Raw genomic sequence first — 25,166 nt, forward strand, 5'->3', positions numbered from 1 at the left:
ATTTTTGTAAGAGTTACTCATTTCAGTGCTCCAGTCTTTAATGAAGTTAGGGAAAAACACAGGCCCTCCAATAAAACCTGTAGTAGTCTCACTCAAAACACCATCTCTGGGTACATATCAATAGCTTTTCCAAGTGCAATTTTTCTGCGACATTGTGATAATTTAGTTTGTTTCCTTCTTTTGCTTGTAAAAAGGATGTAGCGAGGCAAAGAAAACATAAATGCATGTTTTCTCTGAATCATCTATCATTTTTATTCCATCCCCTCATCTTTTCACACTTAATCATGTGCCTTTCCTTCCAGCTTCTGCCGTTTCATTTTGATTGATCCTTACAAGTCCTCACTATGCCATTTCTCCTTCATGTTAGGAGATTGCTGCTGGGCCATTAACAAAGCGCCTCTCCTCAGTTATCCCACCCACCATCTCCCAAGCCTCCACACTTACCAGAACTGCCTTTTGAGGTCCTTATTCTGTTTCTCTCATCTCCCTGCTTTCTCAAGATCACCGAATGCCAACTCCACAGCCACTTTCACCTGAATTACCTCAGACTTTAAGATTTTTAGCTGCTTGTAATAAGCCTGACTGTAACCCAGAGCAGCCAACTCTAGAATAACAACCTGTACCCTTTTGGAATACAACCTCTGTCCTCTGGGGAAAAAAACGAGAATTCATTAACTCTGTCTTCTCAAGTCTTCACATGTTGGGTACCTTCCCAACAAATACTAAAGCAATGAATAGCTCCCATCTCTACCAGACTGTTGGGGGATACTGGTGGATGAAAAATTGGGCATGAGCAGGCAATGCACGCTTGCAGCCCAGAACGTCAACTGAATCCACACATCACTGGCAGCGTGGGCAGCAGGGTGAGGAAGATGATCCTGCCCCTCTGCTCTGCTCTTGTGTGACCCCCCCCCCCCCCCCCCAAACAGCGCTGCATCAGCTCTGGGGTCCTCAGTACGGCAGGGACACGGACCTGTTGGGGTGAGCCCAGAGGAGGCCGTGGAGATGCTCAGGGGGCTGGAGCCCCTCTGCTGTGAGGCCAGGCTGGGAGAGCTGGGGTGGTTCAGCCTGGAGCAGAGAAGGCTCCGGGGAGACCTTACTGCAGCCTTTCAGTACTTACAGGAAAGGTGGAGACAGACTTTTTACCAAGGCCTGTAGTGACAGGACAAGGGGCAGCAGTTTTAAACTGAAAGAGGGACATTTTTCATGATGAAGTTGGTGAGACACAGGAACAAGCTGCCCAGAGCAGCTGTGGGTGCCCCATCCCTGGGGGTGCTCAAGGCCAGGCTGGACGGGGCTGGGAGCAACCTGGGCTGGTGGGAGGTGTCCCTGCCCGTGGCAGGGGGGGTTGGAACTAGATAGTTTTTAAGGTCCCTTCCAACCCAAACCATTCTGTGATTCTATGACTCCCAAGCTTTGGAAATATGGACACTGTTGATGTTCAGCATCATGCCTCCAGCCCTTCCTGAACCACAGGTATGTACCCAGTATGCTTCCATGAAGAAAGGTCCTGACAAGTCAGCGTTTTTGACTGACCCGCTATCCAACCTCTCCCTGCAACCTGACAAAATACATTGTTGGAAGAAGCCTGGTCAGCTATTAAGAGGACCTCAGAGTAGTCAAAACACTCCTAGTAGCTAGGGAGTAATTTGCCACAATAGTTTGCACACAGAGGTACAGCAGGTCGCATGTCCCCTCCCCCAACCAAAAGAATACCCCCACACACACTCCTATTGCAGTGCCCATGTCTCTATTACTATAAAAATCTGCAATCGCACATTGCTGCTTAAGGACTCTGTATCTTTAAGAAAGCTTCAGGTCTGCACGAAATACCCCAATTATGGCAGCAAATCTTATTCTAATTCTATATAATTTCAGGATGGCCACAAGTCAGAAACTTTCTCTTCACCAAGGTCATCAAATTCAAACTGAAATAAAGACACTGTTAATATAAGATCCAGGCAAATTTCTGTTAACACAGATTTATTAAGCCTCTAAATATCAGCATTACCAAGTATTCATCATGAATCAAAAGCACTACGGTCTGTTTCTTTATTACAATTCAAGGCCCATATTCTCTTAGCCAAAAATACGTATTTTAGTTCAATATCATTTCTTGAAGTGATAGACTTGCTATCCAAACACAACCTGAATTGTATACTCTTGGCCTTTACAAGGTTGAAATTATTTACCAGCTGCCAAGCTGATCTGCCTATTTATACTCCCTGACAGATATCCTGTGTTCTTCTCCAGCTATTTGATACTTCAGTTTGGGACAATGTGTGAAAGCTAAACTCACTCAGTCATGCACAAAGGTACCAGAAGCATTTTTACACAGGTTTGTACCACGCCATTAGCTATCTCCATGCTGCTACTGATCTGCTTTGGAACCCTTTCATCTGACAACGCTCTCCTGAAAGCCTGAAACCATGACAGTTTAGTTTAATGATTTATGTTGCTTAAACGGGCGTCTGAACTCCATCTCACTGGGAATGTTTTTCTGGCCAGCACTGCATCCTGGACATCAGCAACAGGTGAGTGCTTAAGAATGAGATACATGAAATTCCTATCTAAAAACATCAGACACAGTTATAGGGATTTTTACAAGCCATACACTGTGACCAGAATCCAACAAGTGGTATTCATTTTACTGAGACTCAGAGCTGGCTATTACTTTCCTGCTTACAGGGTTTTATTTGGATATTATAGAGCACTACTCAGAAACATCTCTAAGAGGGAAGGAAAAGTGCACAGAGAGAGGGTTTTTAAATTCAGATCAGTATTACCTATGCTGCTGCTTACTCTAATCGTAACATTCACCTAAATATTAGATTGGTGGGTGAGGAAAGATGTGGACATCACTGGAGAAAGACGAGTCAAATGAGTACAAACAGAATGGACAGTCTTCAGCCCTGAAGTACGGAAGCCTTATTCCAGATCCTGAACTAAGCCAGTACATGTTAACAATTACTAATTATGGGGTTACCGGAATCCTGATCCCCACCATCCATCAGGGAGATTAAGCATTGCAAACGCTGGCTGTGAAACAATGAAGACTTTTCTTTGGCACGCCTGGTAGAGCTGCAGTCCAAGAACTGCACCTCACTACACTTGAGCCATTAAATATAGCCAGGCTTCTGAGGAGTTTAGCAAGTATATGATCTGTATAAAATGACTGCATGCTACCTCCCTCTAACACTTCCCACATTGGTCATCTAGGTGAGATTACAAATATCTTTATACAATGTTTTAAGGATGTAACTAAGAATATGTAGTATATAGTTGGCTCTTATGCAGCAAATGGTGATCATATCACTGAATCACACGAACAAAGACCTGAACAATTGGAATTTTGCATTTTCAAATTTCTGTATGATAGCTAGAGGCAGAAACTGATTTTACCATGACCTGAAACAAAATTAAAACAGCGTCATCTACTATTCAGTTTAAAACTGATCTTACGTATCAACACTAGCTTCCTCACCTCCCCAAGAGGAATATGTTTGTTACTTATCCTCCCAGATCGTATGGGCTGAAAATTCTTTCAGAAGAGGAATCTTTAATCTAGCAGACAAAATTCAGTAAGTCAGAGAAAGAAGCAAGATAAAGTATGTATTTAAATTGTAAGAATATGGTATTTTGGGGAATATGATTACATAGAACACATTTTTATAGTGGGGACTTTCTGTATTGGGAGCTGAACATGGGACTAGTATTTTTGCTCTGCTACCTTTTATTGTTTTTCATGATGACTAAGCCCAGAGAAAGTGGCATAAGTTCCCGTAACTCTGCAATAAAGTTAGTCAGTGTTTGATAGCTTGGGTGAGCAGTCTGTTAATTCAGATTGGTCACCCGTTAGCAAATCATAGGGGAGAAAACCAAACTTTGAATTCACTTACCACTAGCATACAACCATAAAGAACTATATAAACTTTGAGTATATTAAAAAGCTGTTGAAACCGATGAGGGACGGAGGAGTAAGCTGTGCCAGAGCGCCCTGGGTAGGAGACAGGAGGAGCACAGCATGTTATTATGGTGGTCCTTTAACTAGATGATCAGCACAGGCTAGCAACAAGCAAAGCTGTTTAGGGAGCCAGGTGCTGGGGCAGTGTCTGATTCCACTGCCATTTGTCCTAGAAACACTCAGCTATAAATGTAGAGCACAGAAAACTGCAGTTCTTGCAAACATAAAGCAGCAAGTCTAAGAGCTCTGCACTGATTATGGCCAGTTCACTCAGTAATGCCATTTTCAGGATAAATAATAACATCAAGAAACAAAGGACTGTTAAAAGGCTACCGCTCCCCAACCTGCTCGCCTAAAGGGACACTCTGGAGTGCACAGGGTCCCATCAAACTGGTCCCAACACTGTATATGTTCTGGTGAATATCCAGCACAGAAAGTTGTGATAACGGTAAGTTAATTCGCAGAGCCCACAAAAAGGATGCAGGAAACTATCTTACAGCTTTAAACCAAGACTCAGTATTTTTAAAGACAATAATCTGCAGTTCAGAAGCACTTATGAATCTGCTGGAAATTCCAGGGCATCATCCATGTAAAGGAAGTGTGGTTAGATCATCACAATAGTTTAAGTTACAGCTAAAAACATTAAAAGAAAAAGGAAGCTTTGTTGATTTTTTTATATTTTGAAGTTCCTACCTGTTTTAGAGACATTTATACTCAAATAATGCCTCTAGTAAGGGTGAGAAAAACTCATCCAAAGTCCCACAGTATGGCAGGATTAGGTATAGCCCAGCCCTGAGTTAATGATCTTCCAATTTGTATACAAAAAGCTATTGAGAAAGAGATTCCATCACTTCAAGGGTTAGGCAGACCTTGTACTCTCAAGACTCCAGGAGCTTTAATCTGTGATGTTTCATCAATGTATTTGGTAGTACTGGATTCTTAATCTGCATAATCTTTAACTTAAGAGTCAGTATTCATTCAAAACTGAACCTAAATAAAGACAGTAAGTAATAATTTAACATCTAAGCTCAGATTTAACATCTAAGAACAGATTGTAACTGAGCACCATATCAATCTGACAGAAAAGCAAGGCAAAGAAACATGAACAGCTTTATATACACAAAGGATCACATAATTAGTTTGAAACAGGAATCAGTTTCCAGGGCTATAAGCATCCCCAAATGTCCTTTCATTTCAACAGTTGTGCACACCACACCGTCAATACATTACCAATGTGATGCAAACACCTATATTCAAAAGTTAGTTGGCTCTTCGTCTGAAACTGCCCTCTCTCCACCATCCAAATAACAGCAACTGGTAACAAGAGCTTCTGATTCTCCAGATTTAGCCAAGCTTCCTTTTATACAAAAAACCTAAAGTACCACCAAATGAATCTAGAATTTTAAGAGCTGAAAGAGTAATAGTTTTCTTAAAAAGCTCAGAGATGTGGTACAAAAGAAACAAAACTGAGTCCACATATAAAACTACAGGTTGATGTTATGTTTAACTATTTATATTAAAGCCACAGATGATATCTAGTATGTAATCATGTTAAAAAATAAGTTTCAAGAAAGCTTTTCTATGAAAAATGAAATTTGGTGAAGTTTAACAAATTTCATAGCTTTAGCTACCGTGAAAATATTACTTTACTTGAAATGCATTCAAAATTTCAAATTCCTGAAATTAAAACTTTTCAAACATTAAGTATTCTACTACATCTTAGCTGTTCTCTGAAATGAATCATTAACCCTCATAACAAAGGAAAAAAAATCTCTTCTCCACATTTTTTATCTTTTCTTTTTTTTTATATATAAAGGAAGGATGAGAAGTGCTCCCAAAAGAAAGCCAATTTACAATTTTAAAAGGTTACTACAGAAAAAAACCATTCCTTTCTTTCCTTGTGACTATATTTTAAGCAAGATTGTGCCTAAATTCAGAGAATGCTTGATGTTGTAACTGCACAAGCATTAAATGTTATCATATTTACCACTGCAGAGTCTGATGGCATACTTCAATGGCATCATTCTTCAATTATGAGATGAGAAAGCAGTTGTTCAGTTGCACTCAGATTGTTGCTTGCTTGCACCAGGGTATAATTGCATTTAGCCCGGAATCCAGTGAGAATGCACCCTAATATTTCATGTTTCCCTGCAAAAGACTTTTCTACACTTTTATACAAGCCAGCAGACACACAGGATGAACAGCTCTTCAGTTCTTTCATGGACTATAAAAAGCAGGGTTTTTTTTAAATCAATAGCTTAATAGTTGTGCTAAATATAGCTTTTCCCACATTTCTTCCTTGTAATTCAATGTAATGCTTCTTGATACCTCAGTCATCATCTTGCTGATTTCTTTTCTGTCAGCAGAACAGGAGAGTTCATAATGTTAGGACAAAGTTACCTGAAGTAACAACACTAATAAATCACAACAAGTGTTTCCAGATACAATGGTTATTAGACAATGACTGCGTTTCTAATCCATTTTTGAATGGTAACAGGTAGTTTCCAGCAAATGGAACAGAGCAGTATCAGCCCTCTCCCCCATCCCAAACTACAGGATTTTATTCCCAGTAAAGAACAAGATTTGTCCCACACATTAACCAAAAGAATGTACAAGAACCAGAGAACATGGTGGTGGTGGCAGAAATCAGTGGTCAAGATGAAGGCAACTGCCCTCTCTTCCCTAGCTTATAAAGATACCGTGTTTTCATATCACTGTTCATCAAAGGAACAAAGAAAAAAGTTGTATTGAAAAAGGAACAGGTGTTTATGGTTTTTTTTCTAATATACTTATATTCTAACTTTCAAAGAAGTTGTTAAAAGCATTAGCTTTGACCACTCAAAATGCATTTCCATTTATACTATGTTTGTATTTACATTTAAATAAGAAAGAAAACACAGCTAGATCCTTCAGTAAACATCCATTGCTTCCCGTAAAGGTAAAATTTATTAACGTAAGTGAAATTAGTATTAAAGATTATTCTTTGTCATTAAAAAAAATAAACAAACTACCAACCAACAAAAAACCCAACAACACATCGTATGATGGTTTCATACATTACTTTTTCTGTAATTATGTAACCTATGTTAATTACAAAAGCACAATTCCAGGCATTTTGATGTTGCCATTTCACAAACATGACAGGTCAGAAGATGGTTTTTTTCACTACTTCTTACCAGTTTAAGAAAGTCAATTAATTTGTGAACATCCTCTCCTGTAGAAAGGTCCACAAAATCTTTTGGCAGTCGGTAACTCAGGTATGGACTAGGCTGGACAGTAACTTTACTGTTCGTACAACGGAAAACTGGATAGTCCTTTGGAAAAGATATTGGATAAGACAAGAACAGAGTACGTGAATAAAACTAGCAATGTTTTCCGTGAGACTGAGTCACTTTGCCAATGATATTATTTGGCATTCATTCAATTAAACCTGCACTTTCTAAATATTGTAGTTTTCTTATTAAAATCTCTGCCCACTTAAGAGCAAAAGTTAAAACGTTACTAACAGTCACATAAAGGCATTTATTCTCTCACTTGAAAGTTTCTAAAATGTAACAATTGTTAATGCATTTAATAGACATACATTTATAACAGTGCTGTAATAACAGCTTTAAGGAACTTCAGGCAAGAGTATCTACCTATGTGGATGAAGAAAATACATCCCTAATATATTTTTGTTTTTAAAATATATTTTTATATAAAAATAAAAAATATAATAATAAAAAATATAAAATTATATATATTTTAGGGATAGAATCCCTAAAATTCTCTTCACAGGTTCTTTGTTTAAACCCATGTTTGCAAATATAACCTTAGTGAAATTATGACCTAAGCTTTCCAACCAATTTATTTACTGAAGGAAAAAAATATCTCTCTAAAAAAATATCTCTAAACACTCAACTGAAGCAACAGGTTTTGGGTAATTTGTATGATTTTCAGTTCAACACATTGACATACAACGTAACGGCCCACTGTGTGGCAATAAGCAGCTTCATTTTAAAAGACAGAAGTTCGGTAACTTCACACCAGATTCTGTGACTAGATGTAAGCTGACACATGAAGACAGGTCACTACTTTTTATCCAGGCTTACACCACAGAAAACTGCAAAGGGTCTGGCACTAAGAAAAAGAAATCCTCAAAACAAAGTTCAGGTGTCCCATGGACAGCTCAAGAATTGGGCATGTGTTTTAACAAAGGAGACACAGCTTTTACCAGGAAGGTTCATTGAATGGGTCTTCATACAGCAACTGCCACATGGTGAGACTAAGAGAAAACAGCATGAATGATATCCTGCAGAGAGGTGTATTTCCCTTGCAGTGTGTTATGAAAATGGCGACAGAACTAAAGTGAAGCTCAAATTTTAAATTTGGCTCAATAAAGCATACCATTTCAGTTACCTCTAATGCAGTTTAACAGCTAGAAAAAATAGACAAAAGCCCCCGCTATTTGACTTGCCATCTCTCCTCAGACAACTACCAAGTGTTTCCCAAGATAACATGCTACTTTGTATCTTCTATCCAGCTGTCCGAGGGCTCCTTAAGATGTGAGGACTGTCTCAAACAGGCAGTGAGAAGAAAGCTGGAGTACAAATAAATGAAGACTATCCCTCCCTCTCTGTATCGATGGGAAGTTACTTGTTTTCACAGAGGCACTACAACTTGGAAGAGGGACATAAAAGCCCTGCTCTGCAAGGTCAGAGAGTTCAACCAGAGGACAAGACTTCCCTGAGGGTATCTGATATATGGAAGAGAATGAAGTTAAGCTTCTTGCTGCCTCCCCCCAAACATAAGTCTGGAACTCTGGGAAACTGTATGACAGCTACCAAGAACAAAGGAAAACTTCAAGTGATTAAATAGAAAAGTAGCAGATTTTAAGATAAATTGAGAAGAATGCATCCAAACCGCACAAAACCAAGTTTCAGGGCAGGCATCATCTTCACAATGTGGTCAAAGCTGTAATATGAGCTTGTATCATTTGAACTAAAAATTCCCTTGCAGGCATCTAAAACGAGCACCCAGTACTTGTTGAGATTAAGTACTGTCTGCTAAGGTAGATTCTTCTGAGGAAGAGTTTATGTTTCATGAGATAAAGACCTCCATTTACTTCAATGGGATCTGCATCCCAATTTGACTATAACAGACTGATGGAGGGACAAAAGGAAGGCAGGAAGGCATAACGCCTGTTGGATGTTAGCCAGTCCCCCTCATCACAGGGCTGTACCTGTTCTGTTGCTTCCCCTTCACCCTGGTCTCCTTTCAAGTTTTTCCCAGAGGTCAGTTCTTCCCACGTAAACAGCAAGGAGTCTGTTACCTCACCAAATGGGTTAAAATCTATTAACCAAATCTTACCCTGCAACAGAACAACAGAAGAATTAAAACAAGCCACAGAACTGAAACAACCACAACAACAAACCAACCAGAATACACACACATTACCGTAGTATGCTTGGTCTTTAGATAAGGTGATGTCAAATTTGAAATCATCTGGTTTTAAGCACTTAAAATATTCAAACATCCTTTACAGTAGACAGTTTTAAAATGCAGCAAGCTATGACTTAATATTTTATTTATTTTTATTAAACTGAAGATCGGACAGAACTCAAACTGAATTCAGTTCTATGCAAGGTGCTTTCAGACAAGACCACAGAAGTTCTGGCTAATACCCACGGTCCTCTGAGATCCCTAGACAGCATGAGCAAGGAATAGAAAAAAACAAAACCCAACCCAACCCAACCAAAAACTCCCAAAAAAATCATACATCCAAAACCCCCAAACAAAAATCCCCGCCCCCCAAACAGGGATTTTGCTTTCCATCAAAAGCCACCTCAGCACTGCTGTACATTCAGCAGTCTACAGGAACTGCTGTTCTTGGTCTCAGAAGGGACCCAGCAAATACAGAGCAGGGTCTGCAAAATGCTAATGGAGATCATGAAAGCTGGAAGGTGCTGCACAGATATAGATAAATAAAGAATAACTTAAAGGCATTTTTAATAGCCATTACTAACAGTCCAGACTAGTTTCTCCTGCCTCATCTTTAATATATTTGTGTTCCAAACAGTACTGGTAGTATGCACAAGAGCATGCCCGTTTTCTAACTGAAAAATGAAAGCAGAAAGACTAACAAGCCATATTAAAGGTAAAAGAGGTGTCTGCAGAGGAGCAAGAAATAAGTTTGTGTTCCTTGAGTCATCTTAAGATACAATCACCAGCACAGGGCTATCTTTTCTTACCCAAGGAAGTGTCATCTATTCTAATAAAACAAAATGTTACAATGAATTATAATGAAATATGACTACACCTGCACTAAGGATTTGCAAAAAAAGTATTACATTTTGAAGAAACCAGATCTATCAAATATGGAGAGAAAAAGGTTGCTGTAGTATAAGCAGGACTGAAGGGTTTTATTGTCTTTGTTAAAGACCAACTGGAACTGGAAACCAAACCTGAAGACTGGGCAGCTACTAAAAACTTACTTACCCTTCTCTTCCTTTCCCTCATTCCTGAGGGATCTCCTTTCTTTAAAAGGCCTTCCCTATCTTGATACAAACAGCAAAGATCTTCAATGATTTACACTACAGCCATCTGGTTTCTAACTCACAAAGATGCTTTTGAAGCCTTCAATCACAGAGTAACATGGAGATTTCCTCTCCCACCCACACTACCCAAGTCACCCCCACAGCTACTAACGCACTGTAGAATAGGAAACCCATGGAAACCCATACAATAGAGAATAGAAACGCTCTGGCTGGTCTGTTACAGTCCACAGCAAGTTACTGAGGGGGGGAAGTCCCAGCACAGAGGAAACCAATGATACTACTTGTAAACTGGAACTGAGCCAGCGGGCGTGTGGTTGCACGCAGGCTTTCACAGGTCTCTCTCTCTCAGGGCAGAGCCACAGGGTACAGCTCTCACAGAGCAAGTTTTGAGAAGCCAGTGCACCCCAACAGCAGTACTAAAACCAGACGCCTACAAAAGAAACAGCAAATTGCAGGGACACAGACCTGAGTGGTTTCTTACTTGTTTCGGAAGGGTGAAGCAGCACAGATCTGCGTGGCTAAGTTGCAACACTTCTGCACTAATATTGACACCACTGGTGCAGAGAGAGAACAGGGCAAGCTCTGCTGTCATTTTCCACCTCTGTTCATCTCAAAAGGCAGTCACAAAGTCTCATTATATAAGCGATGTTTTGCTTTTGCTAATGGGGACATCTTGTTAGCTCCAAGGCAGCAGAAGGAGGAAACTGTAATTTTAGATTTATTCTATCACACTAGAAAAACAAGCTAATGAATCCATTTAATCACACACACAAGCAATGGCTGGCAAAGTTCATTCAGCAGTTCAGAGAATCTCCTTGCATCAGAAATGCTTACACTTCATAAAGGACTTCCCTATGAAAGGCTATCACAGAGACTCCTCCTCACCCCAAAGACATGAAACAGCTTTTTCATAGGAACTCATCATTTCTCTAGGGAAGAATGTATGCTGGAAAAAAACAAAAATTGGTTTTGAGACTACTGGAAGAGACACCTGTTTTTTGTGAGCAGCCAGAGAGCAGTACAACTTCTACAACAACTGTTTCCTTGAGACGGTCTTAAATCTGCACTGAGCTTTGGTCGCTGCAAATTAATGAGAAGTGGCAAAACAAACTAAATATTCCTTTTCAGGGCTCATTAAAGGGAGCGTATATAACTCTGGGTCAGTAACCAAACTATCTTAAGATTAAATGCTCCTTCAAGTCTTACATGCAATGTCATGATTTAAATGCAGTTTCAGATCACTTGTACTAAAGAGCAGTAGTAAAGCTATTTATCTGCCATCTTCTTGTACAGCACATAAATGCACGAGCCAGGAAAGAGAGCTGTGCATAACTGAAGAGAAAAAAAAACCAAAACCAACTCATATTACATTGAGATTTTTTTCCTCATCTTGAAACAGGAACCGATAGATTTAGCACATCATGTCAGCTTCACGCTTTGTTTTACTAAAGAATTATGCAACATGCTGTTGAAAGGAAGTACCTATGACAAGGCCTGTTTAAAGGAAGTGAAAAGATAGCTAAAATGTCACTGAACTGCTACATCGCCCTAACTGCAGCTGCACCTTCACGCACAGTGACAATGCTCACAAGGCAGAGAAAGCACTAGTTTGCACGTTAACAAGAGCAGCTGTGAGCTAGCAGTGGGCTGAAGCCACTGGCTGCATTTCTTTGTCTTACCACAGTGACTTGTCTTGAACACGGTTACAAGCTGTTAACAAAGAGCACCAGCAGAGCCTGTCAGGCTTCTCAGCTGTTGCACTATGACTGTGAATGGCTAGCAGGTAAAAAAAAGAAAAAAAAAGAAAAAAAAAAGTGGATCCAAATGAGAACAGGCTACCAGTCCTGCAACATAACTTCTTCAGGACTAGCTCTGCAGATCACCCAGCTTGGAAGACTGTATTGACAGCGTTTCTTCCTTAAAAGATGACTGGTCTGCAAAGTCAGGCACTTGCTTAGATGAGCTCGGTGAAGAGTAACAGGAAAGGTGGACACAGAAAACGTCGTTCTCAGCCAGGCCACCACTGCTTCTTTGCCACCCTCAAACTCAAGGAGCAGAACCTGTGGCAGCCTACTCCATACAGTCTCTCCAGTAACTAAAGCAAGCACAGGGAGGGGGTTGCTTTCATTCACATCTGATTTAAAGTGGACGTTTCTCTCATTCCGTACGTTAGGTTGCCATGCAACCAACCTGATGAGGAGCACGGGCTCTGGAAATTAATCACACTCGGCAACACTCAATATTCTTGTGCTGCCTATAACTCGCATACAAAGGGAGCAATGAATAACACAGTTGCAAACCACAGAAGTACGTGTGAAAGGAGGGGGATCTGACGCACAAAGGGCTATCTGGCAGTTTACAAGACCTGAGGGTAGAAGGCACCGAGAGGTACCTACAAACAGCTATACTTTATCTTGACAGATGAAGAAACACTGCACATTTGAGAACACACAGGCTGAAACCTTTTACTTAAATAATACGTCTCCATGCCTCAGCTGCGAGGCAGACTATGCAATGGTAGAACATGGTTGAATGCTGAAGTGTTGCTCCTCATTTTGCCTGGCAGCATCCTGAAGTCTGATGACCTGAGCCTGGGCAGGTAATTTTCACCACCATTCAGCATGGCTGGTTTTAGCCTGTAGCCTGATTTTTAGATACCTATGTTAAAAGTTGAGCTGAGTAACAGTACAACAGCTGTTTTCCACATGACACATATTCCTGTTTAGCTTCTGTTTTGCAAACTATGGCATGATTTACTATTACACAATTTCAAAATACTTTAGCAACATTCAAAATCAGAATTGGGACTTACTACAAATAGTCCCAACTCAAATAAAAGACTTCCAACGCCATAACTGTAAACAAGTCAAACGGTGAGACTCACAAATCTATATAACAAAAGTATATAGCCACTGTTCTTGCATTTCTGGCTTAGGATTTGGAAAAAATTAAAGCTTCTCATGGCACTGATATGATTCCCAAAAATCAGGTTTTGACATTTAAGGCTACACAACCCATTTTTGGTTGTGGTTGCTTTTAAAACAATACGTGTGTGCCTTTCAAACACAATTCATCTGACCTATTTCTCTCCATTGACACTGGGAGAGGTCAAGGTAACTAAATCTGCTATTGGCACCTGAAGTTCAGATGGGACATTTCTACCCACTCCATCACTATCTGGATGTTCAGGGTTCTGATCTGCCAAGGCAGAACCACAGCCTGGAACAGTTTGAAAAGAAAAAAACCATTAGCTTCCATCTGTCACAAACTGGGCATGCCACATTCATATCCTCTTTTGACAACTATCCCTTCATGTCCTAGACTTCCATATATGAAGTAAAAGTTATCACGACCACAGGACAGGGGACGGGGGAGGGGGGGAAGCCCAGGAATTATTTTCATTTTTTTATATAAGAATCCCCCAGATTTTTAAAGTCAGCAAAATATCACCCCCACCTTATTTTCTGAAATGTCACTGCCATTCTGCTGAATGTTCAGACACATTTCCATCAAAAGTACCTGGAGTAAGCACTGTGCAGAGGGAATCTTAGCAACAGGTAGTCCTTCACCAAAACAATGTAGTAATGTTGCATAATATTATTAAGTACCCAACTTAAAAGAAAATGCCCCAAGCTTGTCAATGTTTAAGAGACATTCAGACAATGCCCTTAACACGCTTTAATTTTTTGGTCAGCCCTGAACTGGTCAGGCAGTTGGACTAGAGGACTGTCCTATGTCCCTTCCAAATGAAACAGTCTATGCTATTATAAATTATTCAGCAAAGACTCTCCATGTCATAATGAAAATTAAATTGCCTCGAATAGATTCACAGAACTGACAGAATTGCAGCTGAAGCCAAAGTTACGTGCTTTAAGACAGACTACTAAATAATTACATGACTGGCACAGACATATTTACACCTCTAATCCTATTATTCTCCTACTGTAGACAGTCTCTAACATAGAAAAAGACCTAGAAAACAGAAAAACATCAAGTGAGTTGGGTGGTTTTTTTTCCTTTTTTTTTTTTTTTTCCTGCCAGGACCACGTCTAGGAAGATGAAACTATTATTTGGTCCATCTCTGTATCATTTCAAGAAGAGTTTCCACAGAACAAGCAATTCTATACAACCTATCATCCACTTACCCTGCTGTCTCTGTACACATCAAAAACAACTGAAAAGAAGAAAAAAAATATGTTAATCTTAAAAGACATATAATTTCACACAAGTTGTCTAAATCTGAATAGATACTTGTGTACACAGCACAATCTGCAAAGTCAGTATGTCCAAAGAACTACAAGCCAGAATTAGGTTCATTTCCAAGGGGGAGTTGAAACACTCCAAGAACTACTGTTAATGCACTGAAAGATTGGCTGCTGGGTTTCTCCATGTAACACTAGTTTCTTCTGTTGATTTTTTTCCCCCCATGGAGGACATTTGGTAAACTCTTAGTCCAGAGAGAAGCTTATCTTTGACATTACTGCTCTTTGGTTTACAGCAGAACGGAGAAATTTTAAGGAAGGATCAAAGACTCCACTGTGCTAGACATTGCGTGAACATTTAATAAGAGAAAAGTTCCTACTTGACAGAGATTAGGACTTCAGCAGATAACAAGCCAAACAGGTTGTAGGAACAAAGGGGTCTGTGGGTGTGCTGAGAAGAGGTGGCAGTGAAATGGCTATGTTTAATGTAACCTAGAGCAAATACAGCACACCTACCCATTACTGACAGCTCTTTCCAACAGAACCTTTGCTACGCTGTGATTGTCGCAAAGGTGCCTTGGCTAGCCCCCTTGTCGTCCCTCCCTTTGACTTAATTAAGCGTGAATCTTTGTACATGCATCTTTCTACTAGCTTCTGTTCTGTATGGTTAAACAAGTCTTTGTCTTTCTATACAGCCAGGGAAATCGACAGGCATTCAGGCATGACTACACACAGAAGTTGTACCAGTTTAGCAGAAAGAAAGAAAGAAAAAAGTGCCAGATTTAGAAAAACCTCAGACAAACACTGTATTATCACTTCCTTCACTAACAAGGAAGGGAATACTTCAGCCAAGAGATTTCCCAATACATGCAGGATAAACTAAACTCAGGATATGACTGAAGAACACTTGAGCCTCAGCAACTACACAGGAAGCTGCCCATCAGTAACAGGGATGACGACTGATTGCATCCATGCATGTAAAGCTACTCAGCAGCTTAATCTAACATTTCATGTGAAGTTGGCTGAGCAAAGGGCAAAAAACCACAACTCAACAGTGCCAAAGCCAGTCACGTAACAGATTCTGACCATACAGCCTAAAAATCCACCCAGCTTTTTGCACAAGCTCAGTTACGTCAATTTGAAATGTCTGTCCAGAACTGCGTCTCAAGAAGACAAGCCCTCAGTGACTAAGGAAACTGTCAACACAAGTAGTACAGCAATCCTGGATTTCTTCTACAGCCGTTCAACTGAACTTGTTGCCTGTACCATGTACTCTTATTAGTCATGTTCCATTAATGGAAAACTTGCATCTGAGCTTCACAATAAAATGACATCTGTCAGCTTAAAGCAAGCCTATGGCAATCACTAAGGCTAACAGCATTTAGTGGGATTTACATCCCTGTTAAGACTGACTGCACAATGGTGACTAGTTTGGGACACTCACAAACATTGCACAGAAAAGAAAACATGAATTGTTACCTCTTCTTAGGGACAACCTCAGAGCAGGAGTGTTGTGTGCCAGAAAGACTGTAGTAAAGCTACCAGCAATTGCTCAAAATGGAGACTAAACCAAAGCTCAGCTCCACGGTATCAACACCTCCAGAACAGTGTTCTTACTGGGCTCTTATGAAAGGTATTTAGAAGGTTCTAACATCATTTAGAAGTATTTATAAAGCATTCACCCATCTGTTATCCTACTGCTCTGACTCTGCAATGCTTCAGCTGCTCTGACTCAACTCTTCCATCTGGAGATGCTACCAGACCAACTGGAAAAAGCAGAGCAAACAGCATGAAAATCCCCAACAAAACAAGAACTCAGAAAAAAAGCTGTAATACCTTTCCTTTTAAAAGCAAACAAACAAGCAAATCCAGATTTTTATTGTTAACAACACATATGCTACCAGACAGTGGATCAAAGGATATGATGGGGGATGAATGAAAGGTGGTGAAAAAACAAACCAAAAAAACCCCACAAAAAAAAACCCCAAAACCACCAGAAAACCTTTTCTGCATGGCATTTCTCTGCAAATGGACAAGTCACCTTCATTTAGTGCCAAAGAAGAAAAGGTTAACAAACCTTCATCCCAGAAGGTCACCCTGAAACCTCTTCCCAGAAGGTAACTCAGATGACATAAAACTATGTCCTTTACATAAGATGACACTTCAGACCTTTCAGTTCCCCAGACAGCAGTTTCACTGCCTAAATCTAGGCATCAGTTTCCAAAAATAATGCCCTGAATTCTTATCTATCAGTTGATTACATACCAGCTAAAATTATGTTGGAACACAGAGGAAAATTAAAAGACAGTAATCAGAATGTCAGATCTATATGACTGATCTTACTTCAAAACATTAGGGCTATGGACCTATTAAATTAGTATACTGACTTCCAGATGACTAGTCTTCTCCAAGCCGTGGTCCTTGAGAGCTTCTCTGGACTGAAATAAAGTAATCCTGCTACATCACATTATTAAGAATTTTAATATAACCGAGACTGGCACAGAAGGCATCTTTTTCAGAAAGTCAGACAGGACCCATCTATTTGGTTGCTCTGGTGGCTCAGCAAAATGATTAATCATGTTCAAAACTCAACTAAAGGTTGAGTTTTCAAAGCTTTGTAGAAGACAATACAACTGCCAGACAATTCTTATATTTATATATTTTACTAAACTGAGGTTTAGTCCCCGCCAGACCCAATTTAAATCTCTTCATCATATTTTTCACCACTACTGACCACCCATCACAAGGAACACGATTCAATTCTTACTAAACTATTTCCAATAAAATTTGCAAAGGACTCTGCATTTAAAGAACAAGACAATTCATTGGGGCTGCTTAGGTGTATCAAATACTGTGGCTTTTATTCTAGCCTTAGCAGCTAAACTGCTGTGCATCCATATTCTAGAAGAAAATATAACTTCTTGAAAAGAAACTTATAAATCCTTTTTTCAAGAATTACATCAATAATTTAGCAGAAAATATCTGACAACATCTTTATAAACAAGTATACTTACTCCTGAATATCTTTTGTTAAGCATTTCCTACCTCACTTCTCAGGTTTAGAATTTTTCTTAATTAAAAACAAGTATAAGGGTAAAAAGCTTAAAAAAAGAAAAAAAAGAAGCAGCAGCCATTAGGCCTTCTGAAGGGATCTTTCACTCATTTATTGTGTTTTCCTGAAAAGCTCCAGCTTATTCCTTCAGGGTTTTTTTGTTGCCAATTTTATAGTCATTCAAAAACTACACTGCTCTGCATGCTCTAGCCACAAGAGCTGTAAGACTTCCTCAAGTTCAAAAGAACCAAGCCCTGTGAAAGGAATAGCTGTGAAGACAGAGATGCATAACGTCACACTTAAAATATTGGGGATGCCATTATTTATTGAGAAGTACCCATTTTAACAGTGATGTCCAGCAGTAAATTGGGATTTAGCACATTGCAACTCGGTGCACTGTAGAGAAAACGAGCCTGGCTTAGCAACAGCAAGGGGGCAGGAGGCCAGGTCTCATTTCCATGGAGTTTGCCCTTGCAAGCCCTTTCCATACCCTGCAAAAGAACTTCAGAGAGGTAGACTCTTCATTTCTGTTTTTATGTCTTTGCAACTATGCATGCAATAAATATTTTAAAACATTCATAAACATCCTCTTTCCCTCCCCCATCCTCCCCTTGCTAACTGAAGCTTTAAGATACTTACAGTCTTCATCCAAGAATTTGTACTGTATGTGTTTCTTGAAAAACTCCTGTATTGATCTACAGATGTCCTCATGTTGCTTGGAGATATGATCATAGTATTGAGTGTAGTCCCTCTGTGATATACCTGTCAATAATTTCAGCTGATTATAAAGAGCTTTGGGCATGCAAAAAACCCAACCAGGCAAAATGCAGTTATCAGACATGCACGTCATAAATTATATTTCAGAAGATGGGGTTCCCCCAAGTTTCAACCATTACTAGTGACTTACTATTTGGCTTTATTCCCTTATATTTAAAGAACTTACATTAGGAATCTTTTCCTTGAACAGTTCCGCCCTGCATTTTGTGAACCTCATTTTATATGTACACACTTTGACTATTTTTAAGTGAATTTCAGTAGGAGCCTCTGCCTGTATTTAAGTTTCCAATTCCTGTCTTTTCCTGTCACTTTTATTCCCTCTGGTTACTCTGGTCAGAAACCTTTTCTGTTCTGCACATCAGATCCAGGGACCAGAATTTGGAACCATGAAATGAAAGGGACAGACACTAAGCTTGCACATCAGCAAAAATGATAGATCCTAGTGTACCATAAAGATTCTTATTTAACCACTTTTTTTTTAAGCATGGAAAAACACATATCTGTTTGATAAGACACTACAGGTAAAACCTTAAATCCTAAAATCAATGAGATGGCATGCAGTCTAGTACCATATTTCTCCCATTTGCCCCTCTGAAGGCTTTCTTGCCTATCTGACATTAGATAAACCATCCCAGCTACATCACAAGCTCTTCATTTCAGACATTTGTCTACAAGACAACAGTTTAAAGTTGACATCAACAGGATTACATTCTTGCATGCATCTGAAGTGACAGAAGTTCTCATACAGGATGTGTCAACATAAGCCACTGCAAAACCCTCCTGGACAAACGTCAAGCCACGACATGCTCCATCACTGCAGAATGAGTAACTCATGCTACTCAGGTAAAGAAAAAGCCAGAACCCCCAAAAAGATGTATCAATGATGGCAGTTTGCTTTTTTAACCATATACAAAACTCAGAGATTAAAGTTTTACTGTAAGACAATGCTGACTTCCTCCAAAGATGTGCTCTTCAATAAAGTTCATATAAGTTCATATAAAGTTTATGATGTCAGTGGAACTGTGAATTATTAATACCACTGCAAAGCTTAAATCAGATCTAAGAACAAAAATCAAGAGACAGTGGCATCTCAGGGGATGCAGACGTGTAACTGGAAAATTCACTTCACTGTGCAAGTATCACTCTTTAGTTTGACTGACAGGCTTATTAATTTTAAGAGCATGGGAACATATTGTGAAAAATCTTGCAACAGTCTCCAGAAACAGAGCCTTGAGTGCTAGCTAAAAAAAACTCATAGTGGTAGATCTACTAGGTTTAAAACCTAGTAATGAAATGTACAGTGTTTAATTAGCCAGCATACAAATGCTTTGAGGTATTTGAAAGTAAGTATCACTATATATATTCTATAATAGATCTACATTCAAACGTTTTAGAGGTTATTGTGGTGATGCATATATCGGGCAGTTGTGGTATTCCAGCAGCACATAACAGGACAGGATTCAGCTCTTCCCCCTTCAAAAAGCTATTTTGGTAGCTGTTAAGCAATACCAACTTAATGGAGAATCTCTGCTACCAGCAAGATAAACTCTGCTACAGAGAACTCCAATAAACCCTGCAATTCACATGAACGGAGAGAGAACGGCAAGATGAGCGTAGAAGCACCAGAAGGAACAGCCAAATAAAAGGGCTATGCAAATGGTATGTGTTGACAGCACCTAGATTAGCACATCCCAAAATGTCTATGTGCAGCTCCATAGGACATCCAGATCAGGAAATAAAGAACAGGGTACATTCCTAATGATTCACAGAGGTGGGACAGGATGGAGCAACAGATTGCTGACAGCTCCTAACAGGTACAAAAAGGCACATGCAAGCCAAGCACATAGTCGTCATGCTGAGAAGTCAGGAGAAACTGAGGACTAGCTAGCTAATGTCCCTTCCCTTCCATATCACCACAAGGAATTGTGGACAGACCATTTGTATATATGCATCTTGGTGCTTGTGAATACATAGATGTGAGACAGACAAAATGAGCAAACTCTGGTTTATTTTTTTTTTAAAAATCATCTTATTTCCTATAAAGTCTGGATTAGAGCTCTGCTACGTCACTGCTATAACATTTCCTTGTTAGAAGAGTTTAGGTGGAATTATTCAATCTTGTTATGGACAAATGTGCACCAGTCCTGTTCTACTTACACCTCTGTTTATCTTTAAAAATTCCATGGTAAACCAGACCAAAATTGAATTCAAACTCCAGAATAGTATTTAGCCTGAAATTAAGCACCTCAATTCAAACACTTGTATGTGCACTAGATGTCTAAGCTCCTGTTATAGTCAGCAGAGAATAGTCAGTATGACCAGAGGAGTGTAATTCAGCTAAATTTGCCCTAGAGCTGCCTAAAATACATGCTCTAGCACAATCTGCCCGTTCTCCAGCTGTCACAGGTCTCCTGATGCACCCACTAGCTCTTTGCATACTGTGGATGCCCTAGATGTTCAGTGCCACCTGAAACATTTTACACTTAGGATTCTGAACCAGAGTAACAAATCAATAGGTTTTCTGACTAAGCTACACTGAATATAATATGAACTCAGACACCTCATACATCCATGGACATGTTACGACATCCCACTTTCTGCATATGATATCCACATGTGGTCACATTTTATCAACATAATACCCAACTACCTCTGTATTGATTCTGCAAGTTGGAGATGATGCAATTCGCTCCTGAATATAAAAAAATCACTCAAAAAACAGCCTTTGGGTGAATTCTAATTGCTAATTCAGAAACTTAAAGAGTATATCCACTGTAATACTTGAGCATGCTATCATGCTTTCAAATACAGTGGAAAGAGAAGTGTGGCATACAGCATTCTAAATAACAGAAGGAAGAAGAAAACATTAATTCCAGAAATGAGGTAAGGTAAGAAAGAACTGTCTTCAGATTTAGCTCTGATTCAAGGAATCACGAGAAAATCCTCAGAACGTCACCTAATAATTTTATCTTTAAGAAAACCCTTACCTATAAGCTTGTTTTCCTTGACAAAGCATCTGAATTCTGCACCAGGGATTAGTTCACACCATTTGCGAAGAACAAGCTACAGAGGAAAAAGAAGCGACAAAGTATTGTTTCAGAAAGGTAACAGGTTAACTTTTTCTCAATAGGTATACCTTCTAGATCTACAGTTCTGCTGTAATGATAAGATGACCTCTGAAGTTATTCCTGATGTAAGAAAAAACAATCTTAACCTGCAGTTCATATAATTGGCAAATGCTTCAAAGCAACTAGACTTAATGTTAGCTTCACAGAATCACACAATATTTTTGGTTGGAAGGCACCTTTAAAGACCACCTAGTCCAAACCAGTTTAAAGCAGAAAGGTTCAGAATGGACATAAGAAGAAACTTCTTCACCATGAAGACCGTCAAGCGTTGGAACAGCTCCCTCCCAGAGGCTGTGCAGCTTCCATCCACTGAGATTTTCAGACCAGATTTGATATAACACCAAAGTGACCCAATTTGATCTCATCGCTTACCCACCTTTGAGCATGAGAATGGACTAGAGACCTCCTGAGGCCCCCTCCCACCTTTATCTTATGCTCTTCCACTTTGTACGGCATTTATAACTGCAAAATTATTAATGAAATAACTTCAAAGTTACATTAATGATAAAGCATGAACACCAAAAACCCTGCTGTACATTACAAATCTCTCATGGAATTGGCAGAAAGTTGCTTCCTAGTCAAAAGAGCTGATGAGCAGAATTAAATTTAACCAAATCAACCTCTATTCTGGTATACACCCAAGCAGAATGCTGTGACGCCTTTGAAGGCGCAAACCAGTTAAAATAAGGACATGGGATGGAAATAGTAACCAAACTATAACAGTCAATAGGACAGATTGCCTGGTAATTGAAGCATATCTCTGGCACTTTTTCAAGTTTCTGCATTCCTAGGCTGAAGCATTCAAATGGATCCACACTATTTTAAAGGCCTCAGTTGCTGCTACTGGATACTGGAAACTCCCAACACCTATCAACTGAAGTCGAAAAATCTCAGTAATCAAAGATGACATTCCTAACTACCGTGTAAACTTGAAACTCTTTGTTCTAACTTTTAGATGTCTGTCACCTTTAAAGCACACTAGATAGTACATTAAAAACAACAGGGTTCATTCACTTTTCCAAAGCCCTTCAAGCCCACAGAATGATGACAAATGCTATATTTACATAAAAACTATTATTAGAGAAATGACCACATGCTATCACAAAAGCAATAGCACCACATGAATAGTTTGAAACATTGCTAATATCTACATCACTAGTTTAACATTTTAGTCTGTTAACGAGCATATTAAACAAGATATGATAGACCACTTCAGGATGTCCCCAGCCACTACAGCTAGCTTCTCTCTCTTAGTAACCTCAGTTGTGATATTCACAAGCAGCATGCTGTCAAGAAGATATGACTTTCAGCTGTTGAACTTGTCCTTCTTGGCCAAATCTGACAGACATGAGAGGAAATCACAAGGAAGCTTCAAAAGTCTGATCTTTACCTCATCTGATCTGTAATTAAATGAACTTGAACTCCTTATGACCTGTAATGCTTAACCAGACGTCCCCACGCTGCCCAAGGAACACAATTAAACAGAACAAATTTTATGGGCACATACCCAAGCACAAATGGCAATCTGCCTGTAAGCAATCCATTTAAATTGCCTAGAAATCATGCAAAGTGTCCTACCTCATAGTCCAAAGAAGGATCAGGGGAATCATCAGTACAGTGAATAAATCTGGAAAAGTAAGGTACAAACATCAAAACCCGCTTTTACATGTAAGATTTTAGCTACAGTGAGAAAAATAACCCCAAACCGTGAATCACAAAAACCTATTAAATTATCTCCAAGACATACAAACCAAGTAAATTTGATAAATCAATAAAAAAAACTCCTTTTGACAATGACTGGGGGGGGGAGAAATTTTTTTTCTGTAACTTGGAAGCACTTCAGTTTGGACAGGGATGTAGCTAAAACATGACTGTTTATCTGTTTATTCATTATTGAGTTTTTTTCTGTTTGAATCAAAAATTATGTTCCTTTCCTCTTTAGTGTTATGTTGGCATAACTGGTTTCTCAAAGAAGAAACTTGAGCAATCTAATCTAGTTCCATTGCATCACGTTTTCACTGGTACTGTTAATGTTTAACTTCCTAAACCACACAACAGAGACGTATCATCGTGCCTTACAGCAGTTCATTTCCATGAATAAGGGATGCAAAACAGCACCACTCAGCACTTCTGATTCCACAGCACAGTATCCTTCTAAATTAAGAGCCTTAAAAAATACTACTACAAATTTCTTGAGAGTGGGAATAAATACAACTATTTCTATAACTGCAAGCAGATGTCAAGGTTTTGTCCCTTGTGAGTAGCTGACTCGGTGTCACCTTTCAGGAACTATCAAGAATGGAGTCAGTTAGACCCAAGCCAACTTTTATCAGTTTACAGCAAACCTCGCCATAAATCCTGTAACTTTCATAGGGAACTAGCAAAAGAACATGCATTTTCCTTCCAAGTGTACTCCCTAACCTTATTGGCAACAAACTACTTTGATGAACAGAACCATGTAAAGGGCCACTGCTGAGCAACAGTCTTAAATGGAAACATTTATACAGTCTCCCTTTGGCACTGAACTCTGTTAAGCAATCCAAAAGTCTATAACATCTTTAACGTAAGCATTGCATTTGTAAGACATGGCTGCCCACCCTTCAGTTTGAAGAGCTATCATAAGAGTTCATTCAGTATACTGCCAGCAGAAATACGTTTCACACATTTTAGACTTTAATGTCCACTACATGCAGAAAAGAAGGGCAGTAGCAGGCATGCTTTCCAAAAGTACTGTAATCAAACAGATCATATATATCTGTAAGCCCATGTAAACAGATAACATCCTTCAACTACAATTTATATTCCCCACAATTTAAGATCTGTCAAGGCAACAGAAACAAATTCATGAGAGCTCGCAGTTTAGCTAGACTCAAAATTCCTCCCTCACTAGCATACATGCCTACCATGCTCAAGAAAATATCCCCCACACACAAAACCAATCATAAACTATTTATATAAAGGTAGCTGAAGTCCAGCACACAGAGTTTTACAGTCCCTGCACGCTAGGACCCGTGTTACATCTCACAGAGTTCCGTATCTGAGGTCGGGGTACCTGCTTCATTCCAGTAACATGCAGTCTTTTCCAGCAGTCAAAAAACAGTCACAAACAACCAAAATTATCCCCTGCTCAACCTTCAAATATTTTGGGCAAGAGCTATGTGGGGAAAGATACTTCCTCTTTCCTTATAAGTCAGAAAATTAAATCCTTGGGTGCCATCCCAAGCCACACAGAGCGCTCAGGTATTGCTGTCAAATCAAGCAAACAGGCAAAATTATGAATATTGATAAAAATACTGCAGGATGCAGTAATGTTATTTTTCTTAAGTCTTAATGACACAGGACTGAGTACAAATGAGGGGGAAAATGGGAGAACACAGCAAAAGAAAATAAACTCAGGTTTTTGTAGTTTCAGTTTTCTTCTAAATAGTACAATGAGACTTTTTTCGACAATAGGACATTACTACCACCCCTTTCTGGAGGGTAAATATTGGGCAACTTGAGACAGTT

The 25,166-nt window shown here is 39.3% G+C and overlaps 1 protein-coding gene across 3 annotated transcripts in view; it reads right to left on the bottom strand.

The window, feature by feature from the left end:
- Nucleotides 1-1,956: 1,956 nt before the first annotated feature.
- CDC123 (cell division cycle 123) overlaps nt 1,957-25,166 on the bottom strand; it is a 37,826-nt gene continuing 14,616 nt past the window's right edge. The window contains exons 7-13 of one of the 3 annotated variants that reach the window (XM_037388092.1): nt 23,238-23,286; nt 21,519-21,594; nt 18,394-18,516; nt 14,646-14,674; nt 9,186-9,314; nt 7,141-7,278; nt 1,957-6,320 (exon numbers count right to left, since the gene is read on the bottom strand). In XM_037388092.1, the coding sequence (XP_037243989.1) occupies nt 6,294-6,320; nt 7,141-7,278; nt 9,186-9,314; nt 14,646-14,674; nt 18,394-18,516; nt 21,519-21,594; nt 23,238-23,286 (571 nt within the window). In that variant the 3' untranslated portion in view covers nt 1,957-6,293. The other 2 variants (XM_037388093.1, XM_037388094.1) reach the window with 2 other exon arrangements.

Source organism: Falco rusticolus, chromosome 5, assembly GCF_015220075.1.
Source record: "Falco rusticolus isolate bFalRus1 chromosome 5, bFalRus1.pri, whole genome shotgun sequence".
In the NCBI taxonomy this organism is placed as follows: Eukaryota; Metazoa; Chordata; class Aves; order Falconiformes; family Falconidae; genus Falco; species Falco rusticolus.